The sequence below is a fragment of the Callorhinus ursinus genome, unplaced genomic scaffold, assembly GCF_003265705.2.
Source record: "Callorhinus ursinus isolate GAN/ISIS: 27379988/994484 unplaced genomic scaffold, GSC_fseal_2.0 scaffold10, whole genome shotgun sequence".
NCBI lineage: Eukaryota > Metazoa > Chordata > Mammalia > Carnivora > Otariidae > Callorhinus > Callorhinus ursinus.
Window position 1 is genome coordinate 13,009,491 of NW_027397072.1, and position 25,905 is coordinate 13,035,395.

Consider the following 25,905-nt stretch of genomic DNA (forward strand, 5'->3'; position numbering starts at 1 on the left):
GAATGCATGTTCCTTAGCATCCTTGGACAAGTAGGTCTCATGAATCTCTAGATATCAATCATGCCTCTTTTTATTCTATACCTTTTTAAATAATGAAAGATCTTTGCTGAAATTAATAAAATATAGCTGGTACCAAGAGCAGAACATTTTGCGTATTTTATGTTGTATATAAAGAGAGGTGGAAGGCAGGTGGTGTGATTTGCTTGTCCCCAGAGCAGGTGTTTAGCAAATATCTATGATCATGTGCTCATCACCCACTCAGCGCTGAACATCATATAAAATAGAGGTATATTTTTAAATATATGTACCAAACTTTAATTTTCATTTCACACTCAAAACTTCTGTACAAAAAGAGGCAAAGCAGGCAAAAAAAAAATACAATGACTTTAGCAAACAACATATGACAACTTTAAAACAGCTTTGTGTATGCAACAGCTTTTATAGATGTAATGGGGAAGTTAGGTTCCAAAATGTCTTTAAGATAAAATTCCACTGTTTATTATTAATGTCTAGAAAAATTTGTAGCTGTTTGGATACAAGACTGAATGAGAATTCTCCGAATTCTACTTGTACAATTGGATTCCAAGATTGGATAGGCTTCGTTTTTCTTTTGAGGAAGCATGATTATTACTTTTTTGTAACTTCAATGTGATGATGTATCAAAAACCTCAGTTTACCATTAATGTCTTGATATAATGATGATGACTAGAAGCAAATGATGAAGCATGAGATTAACAATTAAGAGATTACTATCAAGACTTTCTTTCTGGTTGTTAATAAATACTCCAGCCCTAATGGGCTACCACAATTCAAAAAACTCACTGCCACTTGCTTTCATTAGTAGCTCTTAGTGATGCATGAAAAACTTCTGAGAACAAAGTCATGATGCCATAATAGCAGCGCATCTGAGAAATGTAATTTTCACCTGTTGTCTGCCCCAAAATAAATATCTGAGTAATGGAAAACACGGTTTATTTGAAAACTATGAAACATCAAATATGAAATATAGTTAAACATCGACATGGATACTGTGGCTAACACTTTCCCCTAAGCCACCCATGGGTCTTAAACACATGTGCATGCAGCACACACAGGAAAAGAAAACATGATTTTTCATGGACTCCTGACGCCTGGAGGACAGTCTGTTAAAAGAATTTGTCTCCCACAGTAGCTCAGGAGTGGACCCAATAGCCATTACCTGTTAGTGATCACAGACGTTCAATTAACTTGTCCTCCTGATCATCAGAGGCAACTGGGCTTTTGAAAACCCATGGACAGGTGGATATTAGCTTTGAAACAAGGTGGCCTGGCTATATTGGGGCAGGCCAGCAGCCCCTCCTGTATGTTTGATCCCATTTGATAAAAGTCTAATTAAAAATTAGAAATGTGCTCAACGATTTCCTCTGCAAGTCCTTTCCTCTCTCCAAGACTTAAACTCCTCACCCAATAAAGGGAACAAATGGACCCAATGATGATAAACATTGAGTGCCTCTATAATTCTTGTCTTGACAGTTGCTGCCCAAAGATGACGTGAGGCTGCCAAATAGAACATTTCTTAAGCTGAACAGTCAATGAATTTGTTCACCCATTGTTTACCCCGTTTCCCGGCTTCTTCCAAGGTGTTAAAATCCCTAGGTTTGAAAAGGCCATGAAGGCCATCTAAGTGCATTTCTGTCCTGATGAGAGAACCACCCCCCCACCCCCATCCAAGGAGCTGTACTTGTTCAGCTTGAAAAGTTCTAAGGAAAAGGGCCTTTTTCTCTCTCTGTTGACTGACATTTAGATGTAAACCAGAGAATCTGTTCTGTCACTTGACTGGATTTTTTGTTGCTGTTGTTGTTAAAAGTAAAACAAAACAAAAGTATCTTTCCCCTTTCTTGGAGGACTCGAGAGAGTGCCAGCTGGATACTAAAGTCTGGAAATCAATTGTGTCTGACGGCTCGTTCCTTGGGACATGGTGAATGACACCCTGATGTACCCAGGCCCAACTTCTGGGATTATCAATCACTGGGCAACCCTTTCCTTCTATCAGAAATAGGCAAGTAATAAAATAAGCCAGACTGAAGATTGACTTAAAAGTGTCCAATCTCATCCCATAGTATGTATGCATAGGCCACATGGTGAAGAGGGAAAGAATCAGGAGTGAGGGATCCTGGGCTCCAGTCCTACAGGGGGGTTGATCCTGTTTGACTTCACCCTCGTCTCTTTCTCCACTGGACGTTGGAACAGGAGATTTTCAAGGTTCCGTTATAAGCTCCGATCTGCAGACAGAATGACTCTAGGCCTGGTCCTATCTTCAAGACAAGGTGGGGTGATGATTCCTGGACTCTATTTCCTAAGGAAGCATGTAAGAGTCAGCCATTTTATTGGCTCGTTGCCTTGTAGGGCTCTTGGAGATTGTCTGTTCTAATTGCCCATTTTATAGATGAAGAAAGTGAGACACAAAGAGCTTAAGTGAATTTCCAAAGACCACATAGTGGATCAATAAGGCTAGGACTAAATCCAGGTACTCAGACCAAAGTTGTACACATTGCAGCAAGCTAGCCATGTGGTCAGGGAGGAGCTACCTTTTAAATACTAGGGAACTGGAAAATGTAGCATTTCCTCCCTCTGGAGTCCCCAGTTTTCTGGAAATTAGTGAAGCACCTGAGACCTCTGTCACCACATGATCAGCCCACAAAGGGCAGGGCCCATTTCAGGAGGGCGGCTGGGCACCCAGGACCCCACAGATACCCGGAATGTCAGTAAAATTACCCAAAGCCAGAGGGTTGAAGTGGAGAGAGGACTGTCCTGTTGCCTGTGTGTCCTTCCTCCCAGCCTGTCCCCCACTTCCAAGACAACCACCTTCACAGCTCAGCTATGACAGCACATCTATCTATTCTCACTTCTTTCTTACAAGTGGATTCAAGCGCAGGTGATTTTCCTCCTGCAGAATCAAAAGGGAACGTTAGAGGAATATAAATCCAGAGAGAAGGGGACTATGTCGCTAAATAAAATAACGTGCAAACAAAAAAGCTGCACATGTGGTTTGCAGTCTGAGGGAAGAGAGGTGGGGGGCGTGCTGAATTCCAAACACTTGAGTTTGTATCTTCACATGCATTTTTCTTTTCTTGGATTCCTCTCTCCCTCTGTCAGGATAACGGTTGTGTTTCTTGTAGCCAAGCCGACACAGGAAATCAAATACTTCGTGTTTCTATAAGTAAACTTCCCAGAGAGATTACACATCTAGAATTAAAACACTACCACAAACTATTGGGAATTTTGGATTGTTACAGGTGTAGTTAAAGGACTCCAGTAGTAAAGACCAACATCTCCAAATTTTGGCTTTGGAGAAGAGGGTTTTGTTTTAGACATCAAAGGTTAGGCTCTCAAGTCAATTTATGCTCTGCTGGGTCGAGTCAGTCAAGATACAAATTAAAGTCCATATATTTCAGTGACAAGAAGGAAACGGTTATGTAAATACACAAGTATTAACATCAATCTGTATTAAATTATGTAAACATATACATCTTCTGAGGTCAGTACATAGATCCTCTTCTTTGAGCAGAGCTCTACTGAAGCATTGCTCGAATCTGTTTGGAAGTTGATTCATCATTCAAGTGCTTGGTAGTGAACCTGGATGGAGAGAAAGCAATGGGAGTCAGTGTGGAAACAGTGCTCTGCCAAAGCTTCATGATGACTCTCAGCCCATCTTTACCTTGAGAGACACAATGGCTATTTAGAAATCAAACTCGGGCTCATTCCTTACACAAATAACCACACTTTGATCCCCAGTGTAGTCTCAGATGGATTTAGTATTTGATTCTTTTTCCTAAAGGAATTTTGTAGTGTGGTTATTCAACAAGTAGACCTTTTATCTAATCAAATAAATATACAGAGGAGATAGAAGCCATCACATTTTCTGCGGAGGTCGACTTCACGTGAAGGAGTGCAGCATTTCAACCATCTAGGCTCCCTCTGCTGAGCTACAAATTTCAGAATGTGGATCTGCATCCCAACATTCCCCCAAAACTTCAACGCTGATGGTTTTCTACTTTCCTGGGAAGGCTTATGCCCATTGCCACCACAAGGGGGCACAAATGCAGGTAAACAAGCCAAATAAGGAGCAGCCCAGTCTGCATCCTCACATTAACCTGGCGCAGGCACGGCGTATGAAAAGGAAGGAAAGGGGAATTACCATGTCATCAAACCTTGCCAGGTCCTGGACACTCGTGTAAGTCCTCATTTCACCCACACTAACTCTTTGCGGAAGAGGTTCCCGCCTCCATTTTACAGGTGAGAAAACGGAGAATCGGAGGGGTGAAATGACCTATTTCAGACCGCAAATCTGCCAATGTGTGTGATTCGTGAGGGATCTGTGGCTCCTGATTTGGACCCAAGTCTGTCTGCCTCAAAAGCCATTCACCACAATACCTACAAGAAACCACAGATGCCAACACTCGGATGGGACTCACTGTTCAGCCCAGTGCCCTGCTCTTCACGAAAGCCTTGCTCGATTAAATGAGGCGGGAAAGTTAAAAAAAAAAAAAAAAAAATTCAGACACCAGAGTCTTACTGCGTACGGGAAGCCAGCCTGCTGGAAAATGGGCACCAATGGAGAAAAGCTTGGTTCACACACGGAATCTGGAAGGCTACTCTGTTAATGCTACATCTGTTCTGAAGAATGATGACCTAGCAGCTCCACAAAACAGCATCAACCTCAGTTTTATTCGTTAAATGTGTGGCTGTTTCTTCATTTATTAAATGGGGATAATAGATCACCTTCCCTCTCTTGAGTTGTGATAATTAAATGAGACAACATACTCGGGAGTGGAATGTAAGACATGAGCATTGTACACAGAAGATTATTGATCCAGTCCACTTACACTTATTGAACACTTACTGCATGCACAACAGTGAGTGGGACTTGGGAAAATCAAAGATGAATAAGAGAGCGAGGACCATAAACCTTCCAGATTGCAATCCAGCAGTGGAATGATTTACGTGGTAGTATGATTTAACAAATTCCTGTACATGTGTCATGGCTGAAAAATAAGAATCCCTTCTCTGGAGTGTATTAAGCACGGGTATCCTTGGAAGAGAGGCTGCTTGGGCATCAGCTGTTAGCGGTGAGAAGCTGAAATGAGCCATAGTTGCCAAATACTTGGGCATCCAGGCAGGGTAGAGCAGGTCACCCAGGGAGCTTTAGAACAAACACAGAGTGGATACCTGTGTCCCCACCCTGGAGACTCTAATGCATTCGGTTGGGTTGGACCCTGAGCATCAGGGTTTTCTAAAGCCACCCACAATTTTCACGTACAGCAGGTGAAGGGGCAAGTGAAACTCAGGAAGCTTCTTCTGATGAGTCTCCACTAACCACAAGGCAGCACAGCCTGGAGTCAGGCCCACGGCGTGTGTGGTCACCCAGACCCAGGGGTATGTTCTAGCTCTGCCGTGTGCTGTGTGACGTTGGGCAAGTTATTTCATTTCCCTACATCTCAGTTTCTTCCATCTGATAAAAATGGTGCTGACTTCAACCGGTTGTTGGCAGGATTAGATGTGTGAAGACATGCACGGGGTTAAGCCTGATGCTCTAGAGCCTGGTCCCCAACAGCATCTAAGTTTGAAGTCTCTCTGAAGTGTCGCAGGGCTGAGGCTTACCTGAGGGCATTCAGTAGCCCCTCCACACTGTCCGGGGCCTGTTCCTTCAAAACCTTTATGCAGCCTTTCATCTGGGAGGAGAAAGCACAACATTTTGTTAATAGCCTAGCAACTGTGTCCATGACCGTATCCGTTCATACTACCATCGGTCCCTAATCAGATCACGTTATTTCTGTCCAGAGAAATCAAATACAGAAATGACCAACAGACCTTCTTACTCCTTCATGTTAGTGAGTTGCTCTTCGTGGCGCTTCTAGAAGTTGTGTATCACTTTTCGTACTCTACTGCCATTAAACATTTCATGTGTCTGCCATGTGGGGCCAAAGACTTGAGACTGTGATCTTGTCTTGTGCTCCAGAGCCAAGCGTAGGGCTCCCCACACCGCCCCCCCCACCCCCAGTAGCTGCTCAGTGGACACCGACTGCATGAATTACAAACCCAATGATTTTATGCCATCCCTCTTTCCAGGATGCTATTCCTCCTTTAGCTGTTTGACTGGCTTTTTTTTTTTTTTTTTTTTTTGTTAGGACACAGCTAAAGATCACCAAAACCAGGAGGCCTCTGCGCACCTCATTACCTTCATCAGGTGGAAGTAACCACTACCTCTTTGGGCTTCTGATAGCATGCTGGCATTTTTCAGAAGATCTTGGAGATCTTGGAGATTTTAGTGCCTGAATTATCTTGGCTCCCTCACTAGGAGGGGACTGGTGAAGGACAGAGGTGAAGAATATGAACCACTGGGGCACCTGAGTGGCTCAGTCTTTAAGTGTCTGCCTTCAGCTCAGGGTCATGATCCCAGGGTCCTGGGATCAAGCCCCACATTGGGCTCCCTGCTCCGCGGGAAGCCTTCTCCCTCTCCCACTCCCCCTGCTTGTGTTCCCTCTCTCACTGTATCTCTCTCTGTCAAATAAATAAATAAAATCTTAAAAAAAAAAAAAAGAAGAATATGAACCACTTTGGGGTAGACAGCTTTGGTTTCCTCCATCTTTGCTTATGTACCTGGATGAACCTGGGCAAATTTCTTAGTTTTTTGTGCCCTTGGAATATAATTTATTCATAATTTGGGAAGTCCATGAAAACTAGGTTTACATAGATCACATTATATTATGCATTGACAAAGAAGTATCTTCCTGCAAAAAATACAATCGCTCATTTTAAACTCAGATGTTCATGCTCTGTATTGAATTTGGATAGACCAAGGACCTCTTTTATCATGGTCTCTTTCAAATATTTTCTGTGGGTATACTTCTGGTGTGTAGGAAGTTTTATCTTATGGCCTGATAGACCCTGGTAGATTGATGGAGGTGACCAGAAGCACAGGGTTGAGAGTCATTTGAGGATCACATTATAGGCTCGTCAAGAAAGAAGGTCATCGTCTATCAGAGGTGTCTGTCATGGGTGCAGGACAGGCAGAGCCTAAAACATGCCAGGTGTGTGCCATCCTGAGCCTGCTCACGTCCAAGAATGGGCTCCAGCCCAGGAATGTAGAGATTTGGCCCCTTTCCCAGTGGAACTCATGGTCTAGTGGTAGAAGAGACCCCCAAGTTTCTCTGATAAGTGCCCGCATTCTATCAGGAACACAGAGAGCCGGGCTTTCTGGCACCCAAGAATGGCATCTCTTCTCTCAGTGACCCAACCCTTCTGGGCCTCAGTGATGTGGCTCCGACAATTCACTGCTCTAGGAGCCCTCCCCCTCCCCTCTGTCCACTTCGGAAAATCCTAGCCCTTCTCCAAGGTCCACCTCCAACATCACCCTCTGTCTCTTCTCAAAGCAGAATAAGCTTCTCCCTCATCTGGGTTTCCAGGGTGTGTTCTCTGTAAGTGCATATTATGAATGACACGCATCTCAGGGCTTCACAAATAAATATTTGTTTTTTCACAGCTGATGATTCTTTTTTTTTTTTTTTTTTTTTACAGCTGATGATCCTTAAAGGATATATAAAACCAGTACTGGCTTAGAAGCAGACTGGTATCTGAAGGCGCCCCTTTATGGTGTCAAAGGAAATGGCCCATCTTGAATACGTGTTGTGTTTGGTAAGCCTGAAACTCTCTTAGAGAAACATGCACACTTCAGTATGAACAAGCTTTTCCTAGTGAGACTGAGGAACAAATAGATTTCATGAAGACTACGAGTGGTTAGATTTAACATTATATAATGACTATGACCTCAACAGAAAGACTCAGTAAATGACCAGCAAGGACAAGCTTTTACAATGTTAGGGATACAAGCCATAGTTGTCCCCAGTATATTTTTAATTGTTGACTCTGTGACAAGTTAACAAGTGGCTCTGGTCAATGAGAATGTCCTGTGGGCACCAAACAATAAACTCAATCCACATTCAAATGATGTTCATGGAGTTATTAATAGAGTTATTTATATTTGATCCATAGTATAAGAATGTTAAAGACTCACAAAGAATATAGTAAAAATGTTCATTGGTCCAAAAATAATTCCATGATATACTGTGATGCAAATAAAATACAATTATAGCAGGGTGCTGATCTGTTATGTACACACACACATGCATATACACAAACATACATATAAAAGGAAGGGAGTTAGATATGCAGCCATATTGACCATGGTCATCGCCTATGGTAAGGTTACTATAGAAAGATACATTCCAATTTTCTGTATTTTGACTTCTTATGTTTTCCTAATTCTTTTATATTAAATACTTTTTTTCTTGGTAGACAGAAAATAACAAAATCATACTAAAAAATAAAAAAATAATAATAAAGGCTCTATGAAGAACCATGCCTAGCTGTGCTAGGAAGCCAGACCTTCAAAAATAAATAATCCAATTCCACTTTAATTGATAAATTTCCTTAACGCTCTTCAGACTCATGGTCCCTCTGGGCATGAAGACTTTCTGTCTGCACAGTACTAAAGTATCAGAGGGGCTTTTCTGTGCAGATGAGTGAGAACAGGGTGTGCCCCCCAAACTTAGCACAGTCAGAATGAGTTAATCCCAAAGGGGCCTACTGTGCTCTTAAAAGGCCTTATATATATATATATATTTAAAGATGCTTGAATTTTATTTTATTTTTTAAAGATTTATTTATTTTGAGAGAGTAAAAATGAGAGAGAGAGAGAGAGAGAGAGTACATGAGAGGGGGGAGGGTCAGAGGGAGAAGCAGCTTCCTTGCCGAGCAGGGAGCCCGATGCGGGACTCGATCCCGGGACTCCAGGATCATGACCTGAGCCGAAGGCAGTCGCTTAACTGACTGAGCCACCCAGGCGCCCAAAAGGCTTTATATGAACACACAGGATACACTATGGGGATGATGCTGCAGATGAGGACTAAGAGGAGATGTCTTTTATGCTACAATCAACAGAAGTCACTTGCACACCAAAATCATGAGTTTTCCATTTATATTCATTCATTCGGCAAACACACTGTGGAGTACCTATTGAGCGTCATGCTCTATGTCGTGTATGGTGTTAGGCGGTAGAGCAGATGTTGGGTATACAGATCATAGTCTCTGCCCTTACAAACAAACTTGGAGTCTGCGAGGCAATCAGAAAATCCAAAATGGTAAGTGCTCTGGGAGCCAGCAGAGAAGGGAGGTCCTGACCACGCAGGGTACAGGAGATGTGTTCCTGAATGAGGTGACATTTGTGGAATGGTTTAAAGGAATCCACCCATCAGAAAGAAGGGAGGGTCCTCTGGGCAGGGAAGGGGGCTCAAGCATATCCCAGTGACATCGGGTAGAGCCACCAGGGGGGGTTGGTAGGAGAGGAAGTTGGAATGTTGTTTGAAATTTGACCATGGTGTCTTGTAATCCAGTATCTCCCAATGCTGTTTACTTTAAGACATATATGACATGTTAATATCTATATATTCACATGGCACATTGGGTACCCAAACTGAAGGGGCAGTTTGCAGCTAAGTGACTCTTCACATCTGCTCAGCTTCTCTGCAGGCTGAGATTAGTGTCTCTGAGCTCCTGCTATGGTTTTTGATTGGATGTTTTGCTTGTAAGCACATGAAAAAGACTGGACTTCTTGCTATGGGGAGGGGGCTTGCATCTTGGAGAGATCCCCACTTCCAAGTAGTGGAGGGAGGAAAGAGAGAGCTAGAGAGCGATAGAGACAGAGATAATCAAGGTCTGTCTGGCCCCATTCATGCGAGCTCTTATTTGGAAAGCAGAGCTCGTCACTATTCTTACATCAATCTTGGATGTCTTGCTGAACGCTCCCACGGGGTGAACGTGGTCATAGAGAATGATGACCCCCACCATCACCCTCATGCAGAACATCAGCGTTTCTTCGCTTGTGAACCTGCTCCTGTACTCCCTGGAAGAGAGAAGAAATGGCAGCCACGTTAACGTCCTTGCTGGAGCAGATCCACTTCCGGCCACTTTAGACTCCTCCAATCATCTCCTGAGAACAATCCTGGACCTGTAACAACCAGGGTAATATGCTCTTAAGGAAGCCCATGATGATAATTCTCCTTGAATCTATCCAACCAGCAATTCAGTGTGAAAATAAGGTAAATTAGAGGGCAGTAAATTCTCTTCTCTTCTGCCCTTCAGCGGGCCAGCTCGTCACGGACATCAATCCCCCCACCCATCAATCTTGAATATTTCATAGCAGGTCCCTCTGGCTGTCCAAGATTATAGAGAATAATGGCTTCATTATGGAGAAAAAGAACCAGGCTCATTTCTACAGAGCGGCTATCATGTCTCCAGTCAGAGTAACTTCCTTTGTTAAGACACAGGCTGCAGATTGAATTGGATTGGCAAAGATACGTAAAAGAAATTATGTGCCATTCACTGGGGCTGGGAGTATTTGTGGAGTTTGAATTTTGTTCACTTACCTTGATGGGGTCCCTGATGATTCAGATAATTCAAGATAATTCTAGAGGCTTTCTTAACACCTATTTCATTATGAATTGGGCCCACAATGAAGACCATTACTATTTCTGTCTTGGAATAAATCTTAACTTTGGTAAACGTGAAATATTTGAAATTAACACCATCTTACATTTGAACAGAGGATCACATTCCATACGGCTCTTTTGAGGTCTTTAGCCCTCCCAAGCCCTCTGCCGCATAGATGGCATTATGGGAACCTCATAGGAGAAGGAAACAAGGCCTTGCAGGCCATACCACCTGTCTACATGCACAAAAGTAGCTAAAGAGGTAACTGGAACCCTGGCTTGTGGGTGTGGACTTCCTCATTACCACGCTGCCTCTCCATTAACAACCTTTGACACTTCTAACAATCCAGCAACTAGTTTAATTACAAAGAAACTATTGTGACAGGCAGAGTCAGAAGGGAAGGGTAGGGAAGGGAGAAAAAGAGAAGGGAAGAGGGACAGAAGTCTGATACTCCATTATCATTCTTGCAACAATATTACCCCTTCTGCTCTTCATTCTAAATCTTCTGCCAGATCTCTTCTCCAATATACTTATAATAATAATAATAATAATAATAATAATAATACCCAGTCATTTATCCAGCCTTCCATTTGGCCCTTGCCCATCTTCTACTGCATCTTTGGTTTGAGTCCTGGTTTTGCCATCTAACAAACTACTCAACCTTTGGGAAGTCAGTTAACCAGTTTGAACCTCAGTTTCTTCAACTCTACAAGGGGGCTGATTACATTTATCACCCAGAGTTCTTTATACAACTAATTCAGATAATATACCTGTAAATGTCAATGTGCTGACCCAAATGTTAACACCACCACCACCACCACCACCATCATCATCAATATCATCATCATCATCATCAACAACATCATATTAACAAGCTCTCTCCACATGACCTCTAGACCATGAATCTGCCTCTGATCTCACTTACGGCGTTTCCAGCATGACTTTACAAACACTTGTCATCGTACTGAGGCAGTCTGTCGTGTTCTCTATTGGCAGGGTTTTGTTCTAAATGGAAGACACAAAAGTATATTAGCCCTTCTAGCAGCTTTTCTGTGCAGTTAAGAAAAAAAGCACCTCAGTGCTCAGCCTCACTTACTTCGGAGACAAAGTGCATGGTGGCATTGCTAAGGGTTTTCAGCATTGGTGTGGCTTCTGCATAGAAGAGGGACATTCGATTGGCCATCTCATTATTGACTTCATTCTCAATGTCTAGCTGATGAAAATAAGGAGAGAAGACACAATTGATAAAGACAGGGTCAAAAGTCCCCAAACAGTGTCTGCTGGAAACAGAATCACAGATGAAGGCTGTCCTTTCCCCGGGCCCTGCCTGATGCAGCCGTCAAAGGATGACGTGGAGAATGGGTGTACAGACCAGGAGACTCAGGGGCTCACATGCATGTTGTTGATGCGGTTGCGACTTATTGTCCTTCTGTAGTAGCTGAAGTCGTTCTGAATAGCTGGGTTCCTCATCTGAAATTCAGAAGAGAAGAAAGAAGGTCATCGCTCCCCATCACAGAGAGGATATGCATTAGGAGCCCAAACTCTAGACTCGGTAAATAAACCAGGACATCTCTTGGTGACACAATAATCAAAGTAACTTCTGGTTAAAAATAAATACTCAGAGCCTCATTGTTTTAATATAGGCCCTGCTTTTCCTATCACCCAGATTGCAGGGAAAGAATACTTGTTCTCACCCAGGACAGACACTTTGAAAAGGTTTCCTCTTCTTGAATTTGGCAGATTTTGAATTTCCATGCACAAACCGCCATCCTACATCACGTTGACTATAAGGAATGCAAATTCTCACCGCATTTTATGTCTCTGTAGGGAAGGAGCTACATCCTACTCATCTATTCCCCGCCCCACGGCATTAGCAGAGTGCTGGCACACAGTAGGTCCCCAGGACACGTCTGTTAAACTGTCTTATCGTGTGTGGTCTAACCTTCAGCTCATCAAATCGCAGGGTAAAATGGAGAATTTCTGCGAACTCCTTTGCCAGGGCCTGCTCCCGTTCCAGGTGCTGGGTTGGCGTGTAGGGTGGACAGGTCAGAGACTCTAATAAACTCTGAAGAGCTTTCTCTGAAAGTCAAAGTGATAAATACATATCTGAGGTGGCCCACAGAGATCATTCTAAAAGCACAGTTCTTAGGCCCCATTGACATTCTCAGAGATAACCTGCTTGAGTCTTTCTTCTCCACGTCTTTTCCCATAGTCATGTACAGTGCGACACGTGCAGGAAGGAGAAGGAGCCCATCAGGCCCGAGCAGGCTGCCCCCCACAACCTGTGGAAGACCCCCACCCAGGGCCACACAGTTTTGCCCATGTCTCTCAGAGCTCAGCTCAACTCTCAGTGTTCCATAGTGCCAACTCCGACCACTGTTTGGAAACCAGACACAAGTTTTTGGATCCTGTCCATGAGACTGTGTGGTACTTTTCTGCCAACCCACTGCCCTATCGACCACCATTACTGCCCTTGAAACAGTCTCATTACTCCTTCTTGTCTAGCCCTAAACCTTCCCTCCTGTTTTCCCTTCAACATATTTCTAACAATACTGACTCATTTAACCAATCCTCTACAGCGGGGTTAGCCAACGATGGCACAAAGGCCAAACCTGGCCCACGGTCAATTTTCACAAATAAAGTTTTATTAACACATAGCGCAGCCCCACTTTATTTCCATTCCTTAATGTATTGACTATGGCTACTAATGTGCTACAATGGCAGTGTTGGGTGGCTGCAACAAAGACAGGGCGGCCCCCAAGCCTAAAATATTTCCTTCCTTATCTGCTCTTTACAGACAAGTGTGCTATGCACCTGATCTACAGTCCTTAATTGTCTTTTATAGCATCTTTACAAGGACATCTCTTGCCTTTTCCATTTATGGGGATGTACTGCCTTCTGAGGTAGCCAGTTCTACCTTGGTCTGCTCTGACAGGTGGATCTTGGTCCTTCTGTTAAAAATCTGACTCATTAGGATTTCAGTTCATTGGGTCTAGATTTACACTTTGAAGAAACAGAGAAGGAGGAAATAGGGAGAAGCTAACCGAGAGTCTCCAGAAGCTCTCTTTTCTTGAAAGACTATTTTAGTTCATTCAACCATTCCCTTTGGGTCTTAGCTTCAAGTTCTCTCTACACCATAACTATTATTCCCCTAAAGTATTTCAGTTTCTCTGTTTAACTCTTAAAATGTGACATTCGTTTACAGCAAAAGTAAACATGACTATCCCTTTCCTCGTTCTAGCTGTATTAACTAATGAAACCTCAGACAGCTTTACTCTTGGGGGAGTGGTTAGATCATACAGGTGGTCACATCGAGCCAATTGTTAACCAGACTCAACTTTACTCTTGCCTCTGCAAAGCCATCCCGTACCCGTACAGGTTGTTTTTAAAGCTTAAGGGCAGAATATTGTTTGTTTTTCCCATATTTTACTATATTAAATTTATCACATGTCTCCAGCAAATCAAGATTTTGGGGTTAGCAGGTAACCTGTTCATTTCAACTTCTCCGTCATTTAGAAATGTGATCAGCCCACAACAAAACTGTTAGCTGCGAACAAGACCACAGTATATCTACCAGTAGAGACATGCTCAATGTGCAGGTAACTGCAGGGCAGGGAACTCTGAGATGAATTTAAAGAAATGAAAATGACAGGTGCTTCTGTCCACGAATGGCCTCTCCTAAAACACTGCAGATCGATGTGGCCCATTCCCCAAAGCACTGAGCTATCCCTTTCTGCTCCTTAAGCAAACTCTGTAACAGAGCTTCATATGTGGGATGAAAACCATAAACACGTACTCACCTAGCCTTATGGAGAATTCATAAAATCTCTTTAGCCTCACAACCAGAGGACATACTGCATTCCAAGCTTTTTCTTGAAGCTGAATGTCGTTGGGATTCTGAATCGCCTACAAAAACAAGATAAAATTGTCTGTTTAAAAAGAAGCAATAAGCTCCACATCAAAATGCCTTAAGATTGAGAAGGGATTTTAGTTTAAGAAAATACAGTGCCTGATAGACTTCCCTAATGTGCTCGTAAACTGACATCAGTTCACCAGACTGTCCTCCAAGACGCTCAGTTAGAATGGAGATTTCAGCCCTTGAACATAATGTAAATGACCCTACAATTAGATCCTGTGCCATCTTGTTTCTCTTATTTTAAGTGCAAAAAATTGCAAATCTAATTGGAAGCCATTCAGCCTTCCTCCACCACATTTTGATTCTACTAAAGTAGAGCCAGAGCTCATTAGGAAGTGGGGATCCCGTAGACATCTTCCTTTCTCTATAATATGTATTACGTGCCTTCCGTTCTGTGACCTAAATTATCTAAATCAATGGCGATCCCTAAGTAGAAAGACCACCTCTTAAGAGGCTGTCACATTCTTGGAAATGTTGTTTTGTCTGGGTTTCAGCAGCTTACAGATTCTGTTAGTGGGTTTTCTTCCAGAAAGATGGCAACAGTGGCAAGTGGGGTGTGCCTGTAAGTGCGTATAGATGTGCACGTGTGTATGTGTTAATACTTCCACAAAACTAATTATTTCAAAAAAAGGTGTGTGAAGTTTCTTGCCTTTAAGGCATTATTAAGTCTTAAAAGACGCTGACAATCTTCTTTTTTGTTTTGTTTTTCAGGGATTTCTTTTTTTAAGCTCAAAGTCATTTCAAGATGGCAGACCCGCAGGCTACTTAAAGCAACCTAGTTTATGGCTGATCTTTGTGACACTGTGGGACCTGCCAAGATTATTACAAAATGCTGAGAAATTCATGCAAACCCAGACCTCATGATTTACAGTTTTGTTTTTTTTTTCTTTTCTCATGACTTATATTTCAACTGTTGTCCTAGACTTTATATGTATGTTTCCCTTCCATGAAGTAATATGCTGCGGAATCACTGTTTGAATGTCAGTCCTGTGCTATCAAATGTATGATTGAGACGAGAATGGCTAATGTTTTACACAGTCTACAGCACCGTGTGCTCAGATTAATGTACTAGAATAAAAGGGGCCATTCATACTTCGTGAAAACCACATTACCCTCCTTGTTCTTCCTAGTACACAAGGAAATACTAGGGCTATTACTTAATCTTGCTGGGTGTGTGTGCATGTGTGGTTTCCCTTCTCGTCCGAGGGTGTTGTCAGCTCAGTGTTATCATTGGCATACATCTCGGATCTCTGGCCCTGCGCCCTTGTAAGCCTGCAGGTCTGCGAGGATGCTCTCAGAATCCTGGAGGACGGCGCTGATCTGGTTCCATATTTCCCTCTCTCCTTCTGTGGGCTGGGCATCTGAGCAGAAGGGAAACAAAAAGACACAGAGGGATGATGTTTACAAATGGCTTGGAAAGAAGATCAGCATTCCGTTCTACCTGCTAGAAAGTCCTGTTTAATTCCTGCAGATTTGGTCTTTACTCTTTTTTTTTTTTTTTTTTTTATAAGCTGCTAGGAAAGGAACCTGAGACAACTTCTGTCCACGACTCAGTTCAAGCCAGTCATCCATCTGTCTGCACACGTTACACCAAACACGTTGGAATCACTGAGGGCACTTTACTCATTCATGTAGGACATACTTTTTGCACACCTATTATGTGCCAAGTGATTAAGTGGGTGATAGAAGGCATCAATATTGTCTTTGGGGGGCCCCGTTTTATAGGAGAAGCTACTGAATAGTTCTGTTATGACTAAAAATCTGGGAATCTGAGTATAGGTGGGAAAAATAGTCCCCCTTATATTACCATAGAAACAAATAAGCTTAAAATATTAGATAATCCTGCAGAGCCATGACAGAGATGTATCTTTCTGGAACACAAAGACACGGAGAAAGCACTGAGATTGATCACTGAATGCGAACTAAAGAAATACAGGACGTTCATTTTATTTATTTGTTTATTTGTTTGTCTATTTATTTATTTATTTTTAGTAAGCTCTACACCCAATGTGGGGGCTTGAACTGATGACCTCAAGATCAGGACTTGCATGTTCTACTGACTGAGCCAGCCAGGCACCCCCAACAGGAGGTTCATTTTAAAGACACTTGTACTGTTCAACACTGATCTTGACTATAAACACTACCCACAAGAATCAGTGACACACACAGGTTTACGTAAATAAAGAACATATTCTAACAGCCACGGAAGCATTTCCTTAGCTCTTAATTCCCACTTTCACATTGCATCCCTGTAGCCAATATATATTCTTGTCCCCAGGAGTATTTTGTGGAAGTTGGTGGGTGGAAGTCAAATGGTGGTAAAGATTAGGTTTTATCTCCCAATACCTATAAAATAGGTTACATGCCTGGGCTAATAAGGAAATTAATCTCCATCCCAAACAAAGGCACTGCTAATGGAAAAGGGGGATGGATGTCACCTCCTAAAAATTCATTTTCAAAAATCCAAGTCCTAAGGTAGTGAATTCTCTCAGCAGACCCCACTCATGGAAAGGTAGGATAGAGTTATGTCGGGTATGACACTCATGAGTGCATCATGAGGAACATGACGGAGACCTACTAGGTTACAGTACAGAACCTAGCCTGGGAAGCTAGATTACTCCTTTATCTTTTTCTACTCTTCCACTGTTTCTGGAAAATTCTCAGGTACAGTGTTACGCATGATATTAATGACTTCACAGCCTATCCTTTCCTGTCTCCCAAACTTCTCTCAAAGGGATATGGGTGTCTTAAACAGAAACCTTTAAAACCTCATAAGTTAGGAAGCCTGTAACTGAGGAGAGTATTTCAGTGAACAGAATTTCAGGGCAATTTCTGAGTAAAAAGAAAGTCTGGGAAGAGAACGTGTGACAAAAATGCAACATGAAGGTCCTAGAAAACAATGAAAAAGAAAAAGCTCATTCCCTCAAATCCTTTCCCTCCTTTGACGAATGCGCTGAAAAATCAGAAGCTAAAAAAGGCCATTTCCTAGAGAGAGAGGTATTTGAAGAGGAAGAAAAGAAAAACAGACTGTGACCACATTCTGGGGGGCATGGGGGTGAGCTTCTTCAAGTGTAATTATAAAGTAGTATGTAAAGAAGACACTTGGAGACCAGGAAAGGGAACCTTCCGATTGCGGCTGTCACAGTGGCTCCATCTGAGTGAGTTGCCACTTGAAGTTTTAGACAAAACAGAATTAAAATGAAGTGGCTAGAAGATGAGGACCAGACAAACACAAAAACCCATTCTTCTAGGGATTAACACAAAAGAAGAAAACTTTCAGTCAGTTTTTAAAAATGGAAGCCCTTTCTTAAGTGCTTCAAAAAGATCATCTCCAAGAGAGTGGCCTAAAAGCGGTACCGGCCATAGATGGGCAAGCTTTGCTCTCTACCCCAGGCGAGCTGACACTTTCTGATACGACTCAACCCCAACACTGATGTGACCACAAAGAGCTGGATGAGTGACATGGGGTGGTGTCACATCTCTCTCAGGGGTGGCAGAGTTGGGGCTGTGGAGAAGCCCTCTGTCTTACAGGAACCCTCTCACAGCACTGCAGTGATCTGTGAAACAGGACCCCCAGTCCCAGCCTTCCTCTCTGGGAGAACGTTTCTTTTGGCAGATGTCCTGTGTCTTATTAAAAACGTTTTTCATATGGCCCCATTTAGCAGGGGTGGGATCAGGTCGGAGAAGTCCAATTCATCATTCCTTCTTCATCCCGACTAGAAATGTGTTGGCTCGTTTTCTTCCATAATTTGTTAGTCTTCTTGGATGCCTTATTTATTTTTTTTTTTTCTTCTTCCCCTGTCATGGAACTGAAGTCACTTCTTCATCCAGCTATCAACTAGGCCCCTGATAGTGGCAGCATGGTCCCGGCCTTCTAGGGACTCAAGTCACATGTGGGGTCAACTTGCAAGGTGGAGAGTGCTGACTGGGGAGAAGCTCTAATCTATCTGTTCTGTTTTTTTTTTGTTTGTTTGTTTTTTTCAAATAGAAAAAGGACTCTGTAATCCTAATTTGGCATTGGCTCATATCCCTATGGAAGTTCATGATTCATTCTACTTTGATCCCCCAGCCATGTGACCAGACACCCAAGACTAATTAATGAGAATCTGACCCATTAGGCCATGGGACTCTGGCTTTGTTTCATGTGACCTTAAATCTCCAGGGCCTGGCATGATGCCTGGCACATAGTATATACTCAAGAAAGATTTGCTGAATAAAATACCTGGATGAATGATTTACTTCCCACACTATGTCTTATGATGATTTTTCTGCTTGTCTTTGAATTGGAAGATTTTGGAGACAGAGTCTATAGTCTTATCCTCAGTGCCTCCATATGTCCTACCCATTGGAGACACTCAATAAATATGTCATGACTCAATGAACATATGAGGACATTGACCAGGTGGTAGAGGATGTGGGTATTGGGAAGCAGTGAAAGAAATGAAGATCCTATTACTTCTGGATCCTCTCCTCTGGCTCTTCTTCCAAATAGTTTCTATACTGTTAACCTCTCTCACTGTTATTGTTTTTATATATATATATTTATCTACCATCAAATTGGCTATTCATCCTTTCATTAATACTTGTGTTTTTAAATCATCCATTATTCATCTATAGCCTCAATGTCTCTTCAGTATGGTTAACACACTATTAGGATATTTGTTGAGTGAAAAACTGCACTAACTACGTTGACTATCCGAATCCTAAGGCTGTTATCATTTGTTTTCTGGACTATCTCTTTAAGAGGCTTTGGGGTCTTTACTTCTGGTTTTCTCTGTATTCAGATTCAGTTGGTAGCCATGATGTCAAAGAGAAACATTTTGAAAAATTAGTGGATTGAAAAGGCACGCTGATATTTAACTGATCGGCAACCTTCTAAAGCACCTGCTGAGGGAACAGGAACTCGGAATTATGGGTTTTGTTTTTCTACTTTTAACACAAAGATTGACCTTTAGTCGAAGGTACACACACATAGATACGCCCACCAATAATAGTACTGATGTATTACTGATGGACATGAGGCCTTATTTCAGTTGTAGCCAGTGAATCCCTCGGGGATGTTTCCTCTAAGAATCACATTCTAAAATTCTAATCATTGTCAATGATTTTATCTCCATTGAGAAGAATGGTTACATCAAGCTGGGCTGCTGTTGTCTAACAATGAAGCTGTTAAAACAAAACAAAACAAAACAAAAACAAACAACCCACCCTGTGATTTACACAGGCAATTTAGAAACCAATTCTCCAAGGGGCCCCAGAACAAGCCTATCCAGGGCCGTTCCCAGGTGATGATTTAAAACCCTGTTCTGGACTTGCTGTTGTGCGAAGTATGAAAATGTATAATGTGCACTGTGACCTTGAATACATTGTCAAGAACTCGCTGAATTCTAAGTGCCTAGAATTTTTTAATGGAAAAATAACCTTCTTATCAATGAAGATAGTGAGGCCGTATTCATTTTGTTTACAGGGGCCCTATTTACCCTCCTTTGGCTCAATTTGCTAGTGACTGTGGATATTAACTGTCAGGATTCTGGTGTCACTGGGGTCAGGTGGAGGCTTTGCTGTGGAGGCCTGTGATGTTTACTGAAAGCAGAATGCCGCGCATTCCACGGGGCGGGCGGATGGAGAGGAAGGTGGCTGAGTGCTTTGTTTGTCAGGAAGGAACATCTTTGGTGAACATACCCCAGGGCACAGGCAGCGGGGCTCAAACCAGAGTAGGGCTGTCAAATCAAAGGGTTCTTATCTTTGTAAATCGGCCAAGGACACACTGTGTCCTCAACAAGGGCCAGGGAACACGCATACCTTCTCCTCACAACCTATTCAGAACTGTACGGAAAATCTGACAGAGAATCAAACAAATTAATGGAAGATAATGTAAGCAGAAGACACCATTTATTTGGAGATGTGTTTGGCTTTGAAGGAAGCCGTGGCATTTCACCAATAGGATATACTACTCTCACACCCCAGCAGCTCTTGTATACACACTGAAGAGGATTTGCCACAGCCGTAAATTAAATCCCTAGCTCTCCTGCCCCACCACTTCCTTACCCCTCCACCCTTCTCCCCTTCAGGAAAGACTAAGAAACATAACTAATTATCTATGATTAACATTTGGGGATATAAAGTTGGCAATGATTTATAGCAGAATACTAGCTGCTTGCAGAAACCACATAAAATTGCAAAGGTCCTTTGGAAAATGTGTGACTAGGCTGACATATTTATTTGCACAGGGACATTAGTCTTCCAGCACCAGAGCCCTTTCCTATGGAAGAGTGAATGAGGGCCTGCAAAAAGCAGAGAAGGCTGAGGTTGCTGGAAGGCTCATCCATTTCATCCCCATGCTGTGGGATCCCGGTGATGTCATGGAAGAAGGAGGGAACTTCAAGGACGGAGAGTTTTGAGCCTCGGGTCCTACTGTCACCTCTGCCACTCACTGAATATAGAGTTTGGGGCGCCTGGGTGGCTCAGATGGTTAAGCGTCTGCCTTTGCTCAGGTCATGATATCAGGGTCCTGGGATCAAGCCCCGCATCAGGCTCCCTGCTCGGCGGGAAGCCTGCTTCTCCCTCTCCCACTCCTCCTGCTTGTGTTCCCTCTCTCGCCGTCTCTCTCTCTCTGTCAAATAAATAAATAAAATCTTAGAAAAAAATTAAGTGAATATGAGACTTCAAGGCCCAATCCATTCATCTCTCTGGCTCTCCGATTACTTCTTGGTAAAGGAAGGGACACTGACAAGAGCCCTGTCGCCTCCCTGTATAGTCTTGTAGGGACTATGGCCTGGAGGGTCATAATGGGATGTTGACATAGATCAAAAGCATTTAAAAAGAGAAAGTGCTGGGGCGCCTGGGTGGCTCAGTCATTAAGCGTCTGCCTTCAGCTCAGGTCATGATCCCAGGGTCCTGGGATTGAATCCCGCATTGGGCTCCCTGCTTCTCCCTTTCCCACTCTCCCTGCTTGTGTTTCCTCTCTCGCTGTGTTTTTCTCTGTCAAATAAATAAATAAAATCTAAAAAAAAAAAAAAAGAGAGAGAGAGAGAGAGAGAAAGTGCTGGAAATTTAATGACTCGCTGTGACTGAATCTCCGTGTTGGCATAAATAGTAATTGCTTTCCAGGCCTGTTCTGTTCTGTTGTTTTTTTGTTTGTTTGTTTCATCTGTAAAGTGACCAGAAAACGTCTCTTATTTTACCCCTTTCCTCTCCCAAGATTATCTAGCCTCCTCTGAACAACCTTAGCAGAAGTGAGGGTACCAGAGATGGGAGGGATGAAAGAAGAGCTGAGTTGAGTCACTAGATTGTGCACCTGAAACAACATAACACTGTATGTTAACTATACTGGGATTAAAATAAAAAACTTAATTAAAAAAAAAAGGAAAGAAAGAAAAGCTCAGTAGTGACAGGAGGCAGCCTGCGTCATCAAAATCATCCCAGCTGAGGGGCTCATCTGACACTCCTCCTTGTTTCAAGAAGTAGGAAGCTGTAGTCCTAATAGGTCACAATATCCAGAGCCTTTCTGCGAGTATAATGAGTGGCTTGGAGGCTTTAGAATTTCCTTCCTAACTAGCCCCCACCCCCACCCCATGACCACTATTATTGTTCTTGGTATTCCTATCATGCTCATAAAGGTGGATTTGTCTTATAAGAAGAACATTTCTCAGTTACTATCTGCCAAGAAACATTTCTTTGCCCTAACTCTAGAAGCTGCACTTTCTTTTCTGGTGAGCCCGCCACTTGCTCTCCATTCTCTTCCAGGCTTCTGTACTACCCGTACTATTGTCTCTGCTCAACGTGCTTGTGTCTCTCCCCAATACCATTATATACTCCTTGCAGAAGAGAACATGTTCTAATGTCCCCCCAATATTGATGTGCCCTATGTCATCCCTCTGTGCCTCTCTGCCCCCAAGACCCCATCCCCATTCCTGCTGTTCCTGCCTGATGCTACAATGCAGGAGACGCACTGCATATAATTACTGAATTAGCATCAGTACAAAAAAAAAAAAAGTCAAAGTTCCTAAGCTGATATTTCATGCCCAGCTCTATGCTGGACACTGGAGATGCGATGCTAGAAGCATAAGATGCCATCCAAGTCCTCTCTGCAGGGAAGTCCATGCGGAAGTGAAATGATACCAAAGACACCTAGTTGTGAAGAAGGAACGGGGGACACCAGAGCCAGCAAATATGTCCACAAATAGAAAATATCTATTTAAATTACACACACACACACACACTGAGAGTTTAAAGTAAAGGAAAAGGCCACCACACATTGCAATGGGGAGTTTCTAGCAGATGTAGAAGCAAAACATACAAGAGCACAAGAGGGGAAGGATCTGTGACAAGAGTCTTTAATTCTTCATGAAATGAAGAATACATGTTGAAGATCGATTCTAATAAGTTGAAGATGTATCCTGTAATCTCTACAATAAGCATGAAGAGGCAGAACTAAAAAGCCGACAGAAAAGATCAAAGAGGGGCGCCTGGGTGGCTCAGTTGGTTGAGCGACTGCCTTCGGCTCAGGTCATGATCCTGGAGTCCCGGGATCGAGTCCCGGGATCGAGTCCCGCATCGGGCTCCCTGCTCAGCAGGGAGTCTGCTTCTCCCTCTGACCTTCCCCCCTCCCATGTACACTCTCTCTCTCTCTCATTCTCTCAAATAAATAAAATCTTTAAAAAAAAGAAGTTTTTTTTTAAAAAAAGGAAAAGATCAAAGAGAATACCAAAATTATTATATTTAATCAAAAGGCATGAAGACGTTAAGAGAAAAACAAAGGGCAAATACAACAAATAGAAATCAACGTCAAGATAGGCTCAGATACAAACAATAATTAAATGTAAATGGGCTAACGACTCCAATTAAAAGGTAGATATTATCATCTTGGATGAAAAAGCTGGGGCCAACTACATGTTGTTTACAAGAAATACACTGTAAAGATAAAGGCACAGACAGGATGGGGAAACATATGCCATAAAAACAATAAGCATAAAAAAGCTGTTATGGTCAAAATATAAAATGCTTAATGATATATTTAGCAAAAGATATGCAAGATCCCTAAAAACTATATGACACTGCTGAGTGAAATCAAAGAATATCTAAACAAATGGAAAGATATACCATACTCATAGGTAAGAAGAATCAATATTGTTTAGATGTCAATTCTCCTCAAACTGAACTTTGGATTTTATATCATTATAATCAATATCCCAGCAAGGCGATTTTGTAGCAATTGAAAGCGGATTACAAAATTAATTTAGAAAAAGAAAGGAACTGGAGTGGTCAACAAAATCTTGAAAAAGAACAACAAATTTTAAGGACTTGCTCTTCTTGACTTTAAGATTTATTATTTGTCATAGTTTGGTATTACTTGGTGAAAAGGATCAATAAATCAATGGGGGAGAATAGAAAGCCAAACATATTACAGTGAGTTGATTTCTGATAATGGCATTCAAGCAATCTACCTGTGCTAGAACAAGTTGATAATGCATGAAAAAAAAAAAACCACCTTGCTAATAAAATAAATAAAGATTAGTTCAGGATTGGTCACTGGTCTAATGTGAAGCTTAAATTTCTAGAACTTCCAGAAGGAAACAGTAGAATGTCTTCAGGACCTTGGGGTGGGCCATAATTTCTTAAAGAGGAGATAGCATGCACTTAGTACAAAAGAAAAACAATAATAAATTGCCCTTCAACAAAATTTAAAACTTCTGTTCATGCAAAAACAAGAAATAAAGAGGCAAGGCACTGAGTGAGTCAAAACATTTGCAAGCTATTATCTCGTGAATGACAGGTATCCAGAACACCTACAAGGAACTCCTACAAGTAAGAATGGATAAAAGACTTGAGTGGATAATATATTCTAAAAATGCTAAGGGAATATTCAATAAGCACGTGCAAAAGCATCCAACATTATCAGTTATCATGGAAATGCAAATTAAAGCCACAAGGAGAAAACATCCCATAGTCACTAAAAGAGCTGAAAGGAAAAAATTGACAATGTTAAGTTTCGGAAAAGATGTGTTACACCTGAGCACTCTAGACTGCTGGTAGAAATGGAAAATAGTACATCCCATTTGGAAAACTATTTGACAGTTTCTTGAAAAGCTGCATATAACTGACTCAGCAAGTCTACTCTTTGGTATTTAGAAAAGAGAACGGATGCACGAAAAGATTCTACAAGAATGTTCACAGCATGTTTACTCATAGTAGCCAAAAACTGGAAGTAGCCTGCGTGATCATCAACAGGAGAATGGATACGAAAACTGTCCCACAATAAGAGTATTCAGCAAAGGGGCACCTGGGTGGCTCAGTTGTTAAGCATCGGCCTTCGGCTCAGGTCATGATCCCGGGGTCCTGGGATCGAGCCCCGCATCGGGTTCCCTGCTCCGCAGGAAGCCTGCTTCTCCCTCTCCCACCCCCCCTGCTTGTGTTCCCTCTCTTCTGTCTCTCTCTCTCTGTCAAATAAATAAATAAAATCTTAAAAAAAAGAGTATTTAGCAAAAAAGGGAACACACTATGATACATGTAATAATATGGGTGGATCCAAAAAACATTATGTTGAATGAGAAAAAGATAAACAATCATATACTCTATAACTCCATTTATATGAAGTTCAAGACTATAGATTAGCTAAATTAATCTTTGAGATACAAATCAGATCTGATCAGTAGTTGTTTCTGGGTGTTGGTCAGGGAGAGGGGATTGACAGAGAACAGGTATGCTGGAACTCTGGAGTGAAATATCCTGTCTTAACAGAGTGTGGCATTGGTCAAAATTGACTGAAATATACACTCAAGCCCTGTCCATTTCAGCACATGTAAACTATGCCTCAATAAAAATAAATTTTAAAAAAGTGGATTAGTCAGGCAAAGAAGAAAAATTATCTATTTTGAGTGGATGGAATGGCTTCAGAATTAACCAGCAGCAAGAAATCAGATTTTCTAAAAGAAGCTTTTTTTTTTGTAATGGCTTTATTGTGATATAATTCACATGCCACACAATTCACCCATCTCAAGTATTCAATGATATGTAGTATATTGCCATTGTTGTAAAATCATCACCATCATCAATTTTAAAACATCTTATCCTTCAAAAAAATTTGCACCCATAAGCAATTGCTCCCCATTTCTTCCCAACACCCCCAGGGCCAGACGACCACTAGTGAACTATCTCTGTAGATTTGCCTAATCTAGACATTCCCCATAAATGGAATTCCACAATATGTGCTCTTTTGTGGCTGGCTTTTTTTCACTAAGCAGAATGATTTCAAGTTATCCCTCCATCAATACTTGACTTTTTACCACTCAGTAATATTCAAGTGAATGGATATACCATACTTTATGTGTCCATTCATGACTTGATGGACATTTGTGTTGTTCCCTCCTTTTGGCTATTATGAATAATGCTACTGTGAGGGGCGCCTGGGTGTCTCAGTCATTAAGTGTCTGCCTTCAGCTCAGGTCATGATCCCAGGGTCC

The 25,905-nt window shown here is 42.1% G+C and overlaps 1 protein-coding gene across 4 annotated transcripts in view; it reads right to left on the minus strand.

Annotated features, from left to right (window-relative positions):
* Positions 1–291: 291 nt before the first annotated feature.
* Positions 292–25,905, minus strand: part of CYRIA (CYFIP related Rac1 interactor A) — a 120,666-nt gene continuing 95,052 nt past the window's right edge. For all 4 annotated transcript variants that reach the window (XM_025867769.2, XM_025867772.2, XM_025867768.2 and 1 more), the window contains 9 exons: positions 15,683–15,804; positions 14,328–14,433; positions 12,470–12,606; positions 11,920–11,997; positions 11,624–11,740; positions 11,453–11,532; positions 9,814–9,940; positions 5,641–5,711; positions 292–3,615 (listed from right to left, as the gene is read on the minus strand). In XM_025867769.2, coding sequence (XP_025723554.1) covers positions 3,552–3,615; positions 5,641–5,711; positions 9,814–9,940; positions 11,453–11,532; positions 11,624–11,740; positions 11,920–11,997; positions 12,470–12,606; positions 14,328–14,433; positions 15,683–15,804 — 902 coding nt within the window. In that variant the 3' untranslated portion in view covers positions 292–3,551. The remainder of the gene's footprint in view (positions 3,616–5,640; positions 5,712–9,813; positions 9,941–11,452; positions 11,533–11,623; positions 11,741–11,919; positions 11,998–12,469; positions 12,607–14,327; positions 14,434–15,682; positions 15,805–25,905) is intronic.